At 43.6% G+C, this 12,099-nt stretch overlaps 1 protein-coding gene across 1 annotated transcript; it reads left to right on the forward strand.

Moving 5' to 3' along the window:
- Positions 1 to 1,124: 1,124 nt before the first annotated feature.
- Positions 1,125 to 8,821, forward strand: LOC140256017 (high affinity choline transporter 1-like). The gene is made up of 8 exons (XM_072344205.1): positions 1,125 to 1,302; positions 2,344 to 2,457; positions 4,109 to 4,264; positions 4,444 to 4,592; positions 5,164 to 5,307; positions 6,356 to 6,509; positions 7,357 to 7,574; positions 8,300 to 8,821. Exons 1-8 carry the CDS (start codon positions 1,125 to 1,127, stop codon positions 8,819 to 8,821), a joined length of 1,635 nt encoding a protein of 544 aa, XP_072200306.1.
- The last annotated feature ends 3,278 nt before the right edge of the window (positions 8,822 to 12,099 follow it).

The following is a 12,099-nucleotide window of genomic DNA, read 5'->3' on the forward strand; positions in this document are numbered from 1 at the left end:
TCCCCTCCCTCTTTCCCATCCCCTTTCCTTCTCTCCCCTTCCCCTTCCCTTTCCCCTTCCCTCTCCTTCCCTTTCTTTTTCCATTCTCCCTTCCCCTTCTCCTTTCTCCTTCTCTTTTTTATAAAATAGATGCAATAACTGAGAGTCACCTAGTGGCAAAAGAGCACAACAACAGAATCAACAGGGAACTGGTCTCAATGCAATTTCATGCTTGTACAATGCTTCTTGTAGACACTGTACATCAGCAGAACCACTGCAGCTTCAATTACCCTACATACACTTTTTCTCCAGTCTCTTCCATCTCAGTGTGCAAAGTACTCCTATTTTGTCCTACCACAACTGCCCTACATCCTCCTCCAAAGAGCGGTGATGCAGTGGCACAGGCTGCCCAGGGAGGTGGCGCAGTCACTGTCCCTGGAGGTGTTCAAGAACTGTGGAGATGTGGCACTGAGGGATGTGGTATGTGGGCATGGAGGGGGTGGGCTGATGGTTGGACTGAATGATCTTGGAGGTCTTTCCCAACCTTAATGATTCTATGACTCTACAAAATGAAGTTGTGCTGCCTTCGTTCGTATCTCAGAAAGCAGGCCTTCTGTGGGTCAGTGGTAAATCTCCTTTCCCTGCTCCCTGGGCTTATTTTGATTATTACTGTAGGATTAGTTCAGACAGCTTTGAGCAGACACAGTCTCAGCCCTATCTGCTGTGTCAGCCTTGGACCTAGAACCTAGAGAAATATGGACTATTTTCATAACATTGCATATCAGACAAAATATAACATTTCCCCTCATTTAAGCTAAGCTACTTACCTCTCACATCAGTGCTCATTGGCTGTTAGCAGCGGTAATTCCTGTTCTCCTATTCCCCACTCCTCATAAAAGTAAGATTTGGGTATTTCTTGAAGAAAGACGAAGACAGAAAAACTGCCTCTTCTCAGCATTTTGGGTTTTATATCTGTTTCATCTCTTGCAAAGGACAAGAAACGAATACTCAGCAGTTCATTCACAAGGCAACACTTTTTTTTTTCCCCTATTTTTTTTCTTTTGTTCTTTCCTGACTGTGACTATCCAAGAATACAGCCATCAGTCCACTATCCATATCTAAGACCTACATTAAACAACAGAAAAATGGCTCTAAATATACCAGGATTGGTATCTTTGAGCGTATTTTTTACATTCACTTTGGCTGCTGGAATTTGGGCTTCGTGGAAAAGCAGAAAGGATCAGGAGAACCAAAACCCAACTGAAACGGCCATCGTCGGAGGAAGGAATATAAATGTTTGCATTGGATTGTTTACTGCAACTGGTAAGCTTTCTTAAAGGACTTTTAACATTCTCCTTAAAATACATGCACTACCCAGATCTGGGGGCAGTTTTCCTTTCAAAGCAAATTGCCTTTAATGTCAGGGCAGATTTTACCTGAGTGTGGCTATAAAGGAGTATGGTTTCGTGAATCATTTTGGGATGGATTCTTCCAAACCTCTTCACACTGAGCAGAACCTCATGTTTATGTAGATTAAATTAAAGAGTTTAATTTAGGAGTTTAGTTAAGAGCTGGAGAGTTTAATTTAAGAGTGCCTGAAGAATGTGACATTTTTCATTAAGGAAGAGTGTGGTCTAAATCTTGCACTAGTTTCTGTTATCTGGCATTTTTCTCCTGGAACAAACCAGTTGGAACAAACTGTTCCTGGCATTCAGCACTTGCTGGGAGCTACAAGGTGAAGTTTCAACCCCTCCCCTCCCCACTTCCCTGCTCTTCCATTTTCTCTTCTTGCTGCCTGGCACCACCTGAAATTTGCTTTTCTGCCTTTTGTTTTGTTTTGTTTTCTTAACAAAGACTGCTCAGGTGATATTTGTCTGGGTAAGACACTTTAGCCCAGGCTGCAAGTTTGCTATGCTAACTGCAGTGCCTCCTTGCATTTCCTTTCCTAGTGTCTACTTCATTACCACTGTAGTCAGTACTCATGAAGGAAGGCCTATCAGCCACAACAGAATACCAAACACAGGCCTCTTTGCTCTAGCAAAGAGTCTTCTAGAGACTTCCAGTGAGAAAAAAAAAATGAAATGCAAAATGAGCATATTCAAATTGCCTTTAAATATCGGAACATTGAGCTTTTCCATGAATTAATTCATTTTGAACCTCAGGAATTATTTAGAGTGAGACTCCAACAGTTACCTTCCCTCAGCAGGTGTAATGAACGCTCACTCTGGGATGAGATTTATGTCAGAAAACCGGAGTGTGATTAACTGCTTATATGATAAAAAGGTTTACAAGCTCTCAGTGTCCGACAGGACATGACGAGGATGTGCAGCTCAAGATTTACCTTTGCATCTCTTGTGTTTGCAGCCACCTGGGTTGGAGGAGCGTACATCAATGGCACAGCTGAAATTGTCTACCTGCCTTCCAAAGGACTGCTGTGGGTCCAAGCACCTGTGGGGCTCGCCTTGTCCCTTGTTATTGGTAAAGAATTCACAGAGTAATTGGGGAGCAAAACCATGCGAGCACATGAAGTTACATAACAGTGCAGAGTACATTTTGAATGCGATTTTGTTCCTCTAGTTCCCTATAAACCAAGAATAAGCATTTATGATACTGTCTTCCAAAAGAAACATAAGAAATCAAGGTAGCTCGGAGCTGGTGTAGAGCTTTGTCTGCTCGGAACAATTTGCGCTACAAAAACCTCATCTGATAATTTTGGGATGGTGTGGCTATGTGGATGTCTCTTTTTACTATAGTCTGTTAGTCACAAACTACTGAGAGTATCGCTATCATCTGACTTTTTCCTTTGGAATTTCTGTGTGTTGAACCTTTGTGATTTTGCCACTAACAGCCATATTTCAGGGTGGATTGGTGATGTACCCGGCTGTGTCCGACCAACAGCTGGTCACAGTTTTGTTGAAACTGAGACCCACCAGTTTCTGGTCCAGGCAAGTAAGCAGTTTCCAACCCAGCAGTTCCAAAACCCAGAAATTACTGTGCTCACAGTGAGATTCTTGCTGAGACTGAAGTTTCTTCCAGTCCACACCGAGTTGTAACATAACTGTATGGACACTGGAAGATTAAAGCCAGGAGACCTGTGCAGACCTTGCACAGGAATTTCTAAAGAAACAATGACCTTTATTCTCAAGTCAGAGAAAAGAGTCCAACTGACGTGAATATGAATCAGACTTGGAAATATACTGCCAGCATTTCTTATGTGAGCAATTCTTACTAATGAAACTGGGGAGTGCAGGTCTAATCCTGCAATCTTTACTCAGGTCAGTAGTGCCCAGACAAGCAGTTCTGTTGGCTTCGGGGTTAGGCACAATACGTACTTCTTGGCTTTAATGAGATGGCTGTATGACTGAGGACTAATATTTAGATGAGGGTGGATGAAACTCAGCTCAGTGCGCAGATTAAAACAATATAATTTTGGGAAGAAACAATGAAGACACCTAAATGAAACCGTAACCAGAAAAGTAAGTTTTATCAACCTGTTTCATCACATGGACAAGGACAGAAGTTCATCTATTTTTAGCCAAATACTCAACACCTCTGATGTTTTCCATGGGAAGCATTTCAGAAGACTGTCTCAGGTTGGCTGGTCATTGGAGATGAAGACAAGACTACATCTAGGTGTGCTCCGAGCTAATGTCTGAATTTCTGTTACAGTCAGTGTCCTTCATACGCTCAATGAATCGAGATTTCAACTCAGACTTGTCTATGAAATCATAGGATTATTTGTGTTGGAAGGGTCATCCAGTCCAACACACCTTGCAGGGAACAGAAACACCTACAGCTAGATAGGTTGCTCAGAGCCCCATCCAGGGATGCCCTGGGGGGTTCCTGCCTGTATTCCAGTAGCCACTCCCAGAACATGTAGAAGTGCCAAAGTGAAGGATCATATCTGTCAGCTGTAGATGTCCCTGATGACCTAGAATCTCTCAGATGGATGAAATCCCCCATTTAGGCAAGTGGATCATTTCCTGGTCTTTGCTGTATTATTTCATAGGCTCCATAATGTATGAACTTCACACTTAAAATACAAATTTGAAATATACTCAACTCCTATAGGGCTCTTACATTGCATAATGCGTGCAGAATTCTATTAAAATGTAAATTCTTCTACTAGGTGGTTTCTTCTTTGTAAATCCAATGAGATCCAAGAATTACATGACAGTGATGGATCCCCTTCAGGAAGCATACGGGAACATGATGGGAAGCTTGCTTTTTATTCCTCCACTGCTTGGAGAGGTGTTCTGGTTTGCAGCTATCCTGGCATCTTTAGGTGAGTAACTGTTATATTTATTGACAGTCATATGCCACAAATAGCAGAGTGAAGTACATGTGTGGTCATGATACACATGAAGTCAAACTGCACTAAGGGCACAATTTATCTTTATTTATTCTATATTCTATGTGTATGAAATCTCCATTAAAATAATTGGCTGCTGTCCTTGTCTGCAGGAGCAACAATGAGGGTCATCTTGGATATTGGAAGCTCTTTAGCTATCACCCTCTCAGCATGCACAGTTATACTCTACACTCTACTGGGAGGCCTCTACTCTGTTGCATACACAGATGTCATCCAGTTGGTTTTCATTACCCTCAGCCTGGCAAGTCCTGTGCATTTCTTTGTTACCAGTTTCCTAAACAAGGGACGAAATCTTTCTCCTTTCAGCATGTCTCCATGCAAATAACTCGATCAGTATGATTTCTTTATCCTCTTCATAAAGTCTCCTGAAAGGTGTTAAAATCCTTATGCATTTTAGACATTGCTGACACAAGCTATTGGCTTTGCTGGATGACAAGCTGCTCACAAGGTCAACAGAGCTTGTCCAAGACAATCTTGACTGGAAATGAGAGAGATTTGTCTAGAAGTGATTCATTTACTTGATGATGTCATGAACCAGAAACATAGAGAAAGGAAGGTGGGAAAAGGAACAGTCCAGGTCTGGGTTTAAGTAACCTTTAGCTTTATACTCTACATATAGATGTATATATGTTATTACATTATACATCTTATATATATATATATACATATATATATAGTATATTATACTCTACGTATATATGTATTATATGTAGCTTTACACTCTACATGTTAACTGGATTTCAATGTCTGAATAATTTTTCCTAGAACAAGGATCATGGAAAAATGTTAAACTATTCCAATTTCTATCCTAGTTGGTCTGTATTCCCTTTGCCCTGATAAACTCTGCAACAGAAAGTATTTACTACACTGCAACTCATAAACATTATCAAGATCCTTGGATTGGAAAAGTAGAAAAACAGTACCTTGGAAGGTGGCTGGATGACTTCTTCTACCTGGTATGGAATATTTTCTAGGACAAGTGATTGGGAGAAATAATTCTGTGGGATTTTCTGCATGGAAAGCTTACTGGTTCTTCCAGCTGGTAGTACTAAAATACACAGTTGGCAGGGGTAGGATGAGGTATAAAACCTCCTCTCAGCCATTCTGCAGCACACTGGATGGACCTGGAAAAGCCAGGGCTTAACTCTGAATAGGAAAGGAGGGGTAGGGAAGCATCCTGCACCCATGGAAAGGAATATACCTCTTGAGTAAGACCATCCAGACAACTAATTCTACTCCTGACACAAAATGAAGCACTTTGTACCACCTGATAGCTTGGTCTTTCAGCCTCAATAAAGTGCTTTTAAGATAATTATGTAAATTTCCTCTATCTGAGAAAATCTATTTAAACAGCTCTATTGCGGGTCATCACCATGGCGCCAAGAATCACCATTGGCTCCACTGCACAACTCAGGTTTTGAGCTACCAATATATCCAGGACTGCAGTGGGTTGTTATAATCTCACTGTATTGGTAATATGAACACACAGATGCTCGACTTTGCTTGGTGAGGAAAGAACCTTCAGATTTCATCTGATGCAATTTGTCTGCTAAGCAAGAGAAAATAATTACTCACATTTTTTTATTATGATTATTTTTTTATAAGTTATATTCTAGTTAACTTTAGGAGATTTTGACAGAAGTTTCATTCTTGAAAAGCTTATCTTTGGTTGTCCGTCCTCTGATTCACCTTTACCATGCCAGATAACCTATTATTTCCCAACTTTCTCTACCTACAATAGCTTTAACCTGTTATGATCAAAATTTCACCTCCACTGCGATTAAAACAAAGGACGCCCTCAATCAGAAATGTTAAGCCTCAATCAGAAATATTCAGCCTCAATCAGAAATGTTAAGCCTCAATGTCTAAAGCTGGGCAAAGTTTATGCATTTGAAGAGAGAGTTTAATAACAGGGAAGATTATCAACCACCTGAATGAATAGATGGTGCCATATAGCAAGCAGGAATCCAGTGAATACTGCTGCTAACATCTGAATTATTTCAGGTGCTTGGGAGCATCCCATGGCAAACTTTCTTCCAAAGAGTGCTCTCCACTGCCTCACCCAGCCAGGCAAGGTTCATCTCCTACCTCTCTGGACTAGGATGCTTTTTAATGGCCATCCCCTCTGTGCTCATTGGTGCAGTTGCAGCGTCAACAGGTAAAGCTGAACTATTTGTATCTGAAAAATGAACGTGTTTTCTGCCAAAGCTGTTTAAAACAGGGGATAAAAAAGCCCTGATTAAATTTCCTGCTAATGTACGCCAGCTGCATAAAAGCCCACTATGGGAGATGTGGCCACCAAGCTAGAAACCTGTACCAGATCTGTAGAGCCCTAGAGACATTTAAGCCACCCCAAAATCTGCCTAGAGCTATTTCATTGTGGTGAAATGCGTTGCAGTGAGGAAAGAGGAAGGCAGAACCATAGAACACTGTATAATCTGGTTTTCCTAGAAATGTTATGCTTGCTTCTCTTAATGCCTTCTGCATGTAAGACCCAGTAGTACTACTACAGATTGCTTTTGATGTTCAGGAGAAAATCTGCTTGGATGAATCAAGTTCAATCCCTTAAACCCACAGCCCCCACCCAGAGGAGTTCAGTCTCATGTTGACTATTTCAGGCAGGGTTAAATAGCAGCCAGATCACTATTTCTAGAAATCAATTGAAATTCATCAGTCATTAAGGATATCAGAGCAAAACTTCCTTCTCCTCTGACAGACCTCTGATAAGTGAAGTCTAGAAGACTGATCTTCAAACACCCCATTCCTAGAAACACATGAAGCACAACTATTTCTACTGATGCTGCTGGTATAAAGGACAAACTTTGATCTAGTAAGAACTGCAGCACGCTTAGGAAATCACAAGAGATCATAAGAGAAGACAATAAATGAATACAAGTCCAAAAATGCTTAGCAGGCTTCAGCCCTTAGCCCTGCTGGGGCTGGTTTCTATGGAAAGAAATGTCAGTGAAGGATCTGTTGTGAGTTTTTCTTCTTCTGTCTTAAAGATTGGAACCAGACAAGCTACGGTCTTCCAAGTCCACTCGAGAGAGGAGAATCTGCTATGATATTGCCATTTGTTTTACACTACCTCTGCCCAGCGTACATCTCCATTGTCGGCTTGGGAGCCATCGCTGCTGCTGCGATGTCTTCTGCAGACTCGGCTCTTCTCTCTGCTGGCTCCATGTTTGCTCATAATATCTACAGAAAAATCTTGAGGAAAAAGGTACTTGGTTACAGCATTCAGCAGCTCTGGTGTCAGGATAGATGTTATTGTTTCAGGACAGATGCAAATATAATCTGTGCTGCCCGCAGTTAGAAGTGTCTGTCCTACAGCTGCTGAATTGATTTCCGGAGGCAGATTTTGAAACAGAGGTCAGGGATATTCATAGAATCATATTATCCACAGAATGGTTTGAGTTGAAAGAGACCTTAAAGCCCATCCGGTTCTAATACCCTGGTACAGGTGGGGGACACCTACTAGACCAGGCTGCTCAAACCCGCATCCAATCTAGCTTCCTACACTTCCAGGGATGGGACATCCACAGCTTCCCTGGTAACCTGTGCCTTTTTTTCTTATTCAAAATCACTACCCCTACTACTACTCTTCCACCTCTCCAACCTGTTCAGGTCCCTCTGTATGGAATCCCTTCCCTACAGTATGTCAACCATCCCATGCATCTTGGAGTCATATCCTCGGTAGGGATAAAAATACCCACACAGTGAGCTTTGCTCTTCATAAGATGACTGATAAAACAATTTGACCAAGATATGAATGGAAATTGTATAAAATCAACCCTCAGAATTAGAGGGTACAGCTCCGTTGTGTGCTGTGGGAGCCATGTTCAGAGGGGAAACCTGAGGTGGCTGCTGGAAGCAGCAAGGCCTAGGGTGGGATCCAGTCTAGGTCAAGGAACTGCTGTGGTAACATTACAATCTCCTCTTTTATAGGCTACGGAGAGGGAGGTCTTATGGGCCATGAGGACCTCCATGCTGGTGTTTGGGGCTGGGGCTGCCAGTCTGGCTTTTTACTCCAACTCTGTCTACGACCTGTGGTTCCTCAGTGGGGATCTGGTGTATGCCCTGCTCTTCCCACAGCTGTGTTGTGCCCTCTTTGCTCCCAGAAGCAACACGTATGGTTCGGCTGCTGGTTTCTTGGTTGCACTCCTCCTGAGGCTGCTGGCAGGGGAACCTGCCCTGAAAATCCCCTCCATCATCTGCTATCCAGCCTGCTCCCTCCTGGATGGGTCCTACATGCAGCTCTTCCCCTATAAGACCTTCATCATGCTTGTCACCTTGGGGACAATCATTGCTGTTTCATATCTGGCAACAGTTTTGTTTCAGAGAAACCTTCTTCCCCACAGATGGGATGTCTGCAATATCCTGGGGGAAACCAGCACTCACACCCCCCTGCATCAGATGGATAAACAGACAGGTTTGCAAACAGTGCCACTGGAAGTGAACCATGATTAAATGTGGGACCTTAAAAGGACACAGTGCATTCAGCAATTAGAGTTTGGTACTGCTCTTCCCTTTGCTTTCTCCAGTAACAAATAATAATATAGCAATAAAGACACACTCCATTCATGCAAGGAGAATGAGTGAGCTCAGAGTCTGCCATGATTAAAGGCACAGTGTGATGGGGCATCATCCTGTGGTAGTGACCAAGGGGCACCCTGGGCCCAAATGGCGTTTGCTTTAGGGTGTCCCTTGTTCCCCACCCAAAGGCAAGGCTACCAGTCATGCTCCAACATTTATGATGTTCTCAAGTCACAGAGTTTTCTCACCTCAAAAATGATTGAGCACACTCGGCTAAAAAAAAAAGTGCACAAATGTGTTTCCATTGAAACAGCTGAAGTTTTAGTGTAAACTCTCCTAGGGAGGGCATCAGATATAAAACAGAGATGACTGAATGCCATGTAATCACCATAGAGTCAGTTGATAATATCAGTTCCACACTAGTTTTTGTATTATATAGGAAGCTTTTGCATACGCTTCTCCCCAGCTGTGGTCTAAGGTTACACAGCCTGTCTAATGCTACATGGCTGCGGAGAGGACATCCCTTCTAGTATAACCTGTGCAGATGAGCAAGATCATGGAGCCATAGAATCACAGAATCATTCAATCATAGAATGGTTTGTATTGGAAGGGACCTCAAAGCCCACTTTGAACCATACCCCTGCCATGGGCTGGTTGCCCACCACCAGCTCAGCCTGCCCAGGACCTCATTAGCCTGGTCTTGAGCACCTCCAGGGATGGGACACCACAGCTCTCTGGGTGGGCAGCTGTGCCAGGGCCTCACCACCCCCATTAAGGAGCCTAAATCTACCCACCACAGCCAGCGGAACCCTTACAGAACAGCAGTTGGAGCTGCTGTGCATGGAAACGCCTGCCATGGGAGGGAAGATGCCTACTGACATATTCACAGTACCCCACAGCAGAGCAGCTGGTGGCCAGCTGAGTGCAGAGGATGAAAGCAATATGCTGCTTAGTGAGCTTCTTCCAGCACATGCTGTGCAATACGCAGTGAAATCACCATGCACTCCTGCATCACACTCATTGAGGATCCATGTGTTACTCCCATCTGTATCAAGGCATGGTGCAGTGGCCTGGGACAAGAACTGGCAGCCCTTTACTCTAGATACAGCTTTGATCACTCTGCCCTCCACAAGGAGCATCCTTTAAAATACCTTCCCCAGTGTCATCCTCAGGAAGACAGAAGTCCTGATGCTCATCAGAAGGATAGCATACAACCTTGTGCTTCACCCTACTGTTGGTAGACACCTGTATACAGTAGTTCTGTTGATATGCTTTGTTAAACCCCATCCTCAAGTTCATTCCTGTATATCTAGAGACCGTGTTTAATTAAAATACATGTTTAGAGAAAGAAAAACAAATGTTTTGAAAATTAAAAGCCCCAGGCATTGACCCACTGAAATCTTTCATGCTCTAGTGGTGTGAGTGGGAGTATGTGAGGCTGTACTTAGCTAAGGGAGACACCAAAGCTATCATTACTGTAGCGCCAGAAGAACTGAGCTGCTGTTAAATCACAGTTGCCATATGCTCATTCCAGCATACTCTCTTGATTTAGGGATGACCCAGTTTGGGTACCCAGACATCTGTCTGTGTGGAGCAGGTGGAGCAGACCAAAACTTACAAAATGCACTTGCATAAGGGCACAGACCTGCTGTATGGTCCAATCAAAAACAGAACTCCAAATTCCTCATGTCATGGTAAAGCATCCTAAACACTGACTACCCTACCCAAAGGCAATGAAGGGTAAATGACTAGATCTGGACGTATCTTTTCACCACTCTGCCCAGTTTCTGCTGTTCCACTGCAAAGTCACAGAATCACAGAATGACCCGGGTTGGAAGGGACCTCAAGGATCATGTAGTTCCAACCCCCCTGCCTAGCAGGGCCACCAAACATACGCCTTTACTAGATCAGGTTGCCCAGAGCCCTGTCCAACCTGGTCTTGAACACCTCCAAGGACGGGGCATCCACAACCTCCCTGGGCAGCCTGTTCCAGGACCTAACCACTCTTCTAGTAAAGAACTTCCCCCTAACATCCAACCTAAATCTTCCCTCCTTTAACTTAAAACCATTTCCCCTAGTCCTGCTATTATCAGCCCTTTCGAAGAGTTTACTCCCCTCCTGGGAGTAAGTTCCCTTCAGGTATTGAAAGGCTGCAATGAGGTCACCCTGCAACCTTCTCTTCTCCAAGTCCCATGGCTTAATGTCCTGGCAGGCAGCAGACCCCCACCTTCCTGGAACAGAAATCACATCCAGCATTCTGGGGTAGGACAGGGTCTGTTGGGAAATGGTTTCAAAAGAAAACAAGGTAGATTTAGATTGAGTATAAGGAACAAGTTGTTTACGATAAGAGTAGTGATGCACTGGCACGGGTTGCCCACAGAGGTGGCGGAAGCCTCATCCCTGGAGACACTCAAGGTGAGGCTGGATGGGGCCCTGAGCACCTTATTGAGCTGTAGGTGTCCCTGTTCATTGCAGGGAAGCTGGACAAGGTGGCTTTTAAAGGTCCCTTCCAACTCAAACAATTCTATGGTTCTATGATTCTATGACATTGCTGAAGAGTGTCACCGCCGCGGTCACATCACCACTACAGCCACGTCACAGCCACAGCCATCACCTCCTGGCATCACCGCAGAGAACTTGCAGTGACTTCAGATAGGAATGCCTTAGTGCTGTAGTGTTGTACCTGGCACACTCAGCACACGCTTTGCCCTTACAAAGCTCCTCTGAATTTAATACTGCTGAAACGCACTCTGCTGCGTGTGGAGAGACTGAAATGGCAAAGATACAATTACTGTAACTCTCCTGAATGTTTACCATTTTCCATCCTTATATGACTCCCTCCTCAGAACATTAAAAGGAAAACATTCATCAAGGTCAGGCAAAGTTTTGAAAGCAATTAGCTGCAAGTAAAATAAATATAAAAGCAATTCCAGCCTGTACTTAATGACAAAATGCCTCGTTGTTCCAGTCCAGCACACCCAGTGCCCTTTAGGTACTGCCAGCATAGGGGACATTGACCCAGCACCCATGAAATCATTGCTCTCACAGGCTGATGCCTCCAACTCACTTTGAGTCTTTTTTCTTTGCCCCCTCTTTGTAAAAAAACATTGCCTGGGCACTGGAGGCTCCCAGTGTGCCCTTCTGTTTGTGGATTTACCACCTTTGTATCTAGATAGGTCCATGGCAAGGTGTTTGTACAGCTCAAGTTTTCA

Source organism: Excalfactoria chinensis, chromosome 1 (genome assembly GCF_039878825.1).
Source record: "Excalfactoria chinensis isolate bCotChi1 chromosome 1, bCotChi1.hap2, whole genome shotgun sequence".
Lineage (NCBI taxonomy): Eukaryota > Metazoa > Chordata > Aves > Galliformes > Phasianidae > Excalfactoria > Excalfactoria chinensis.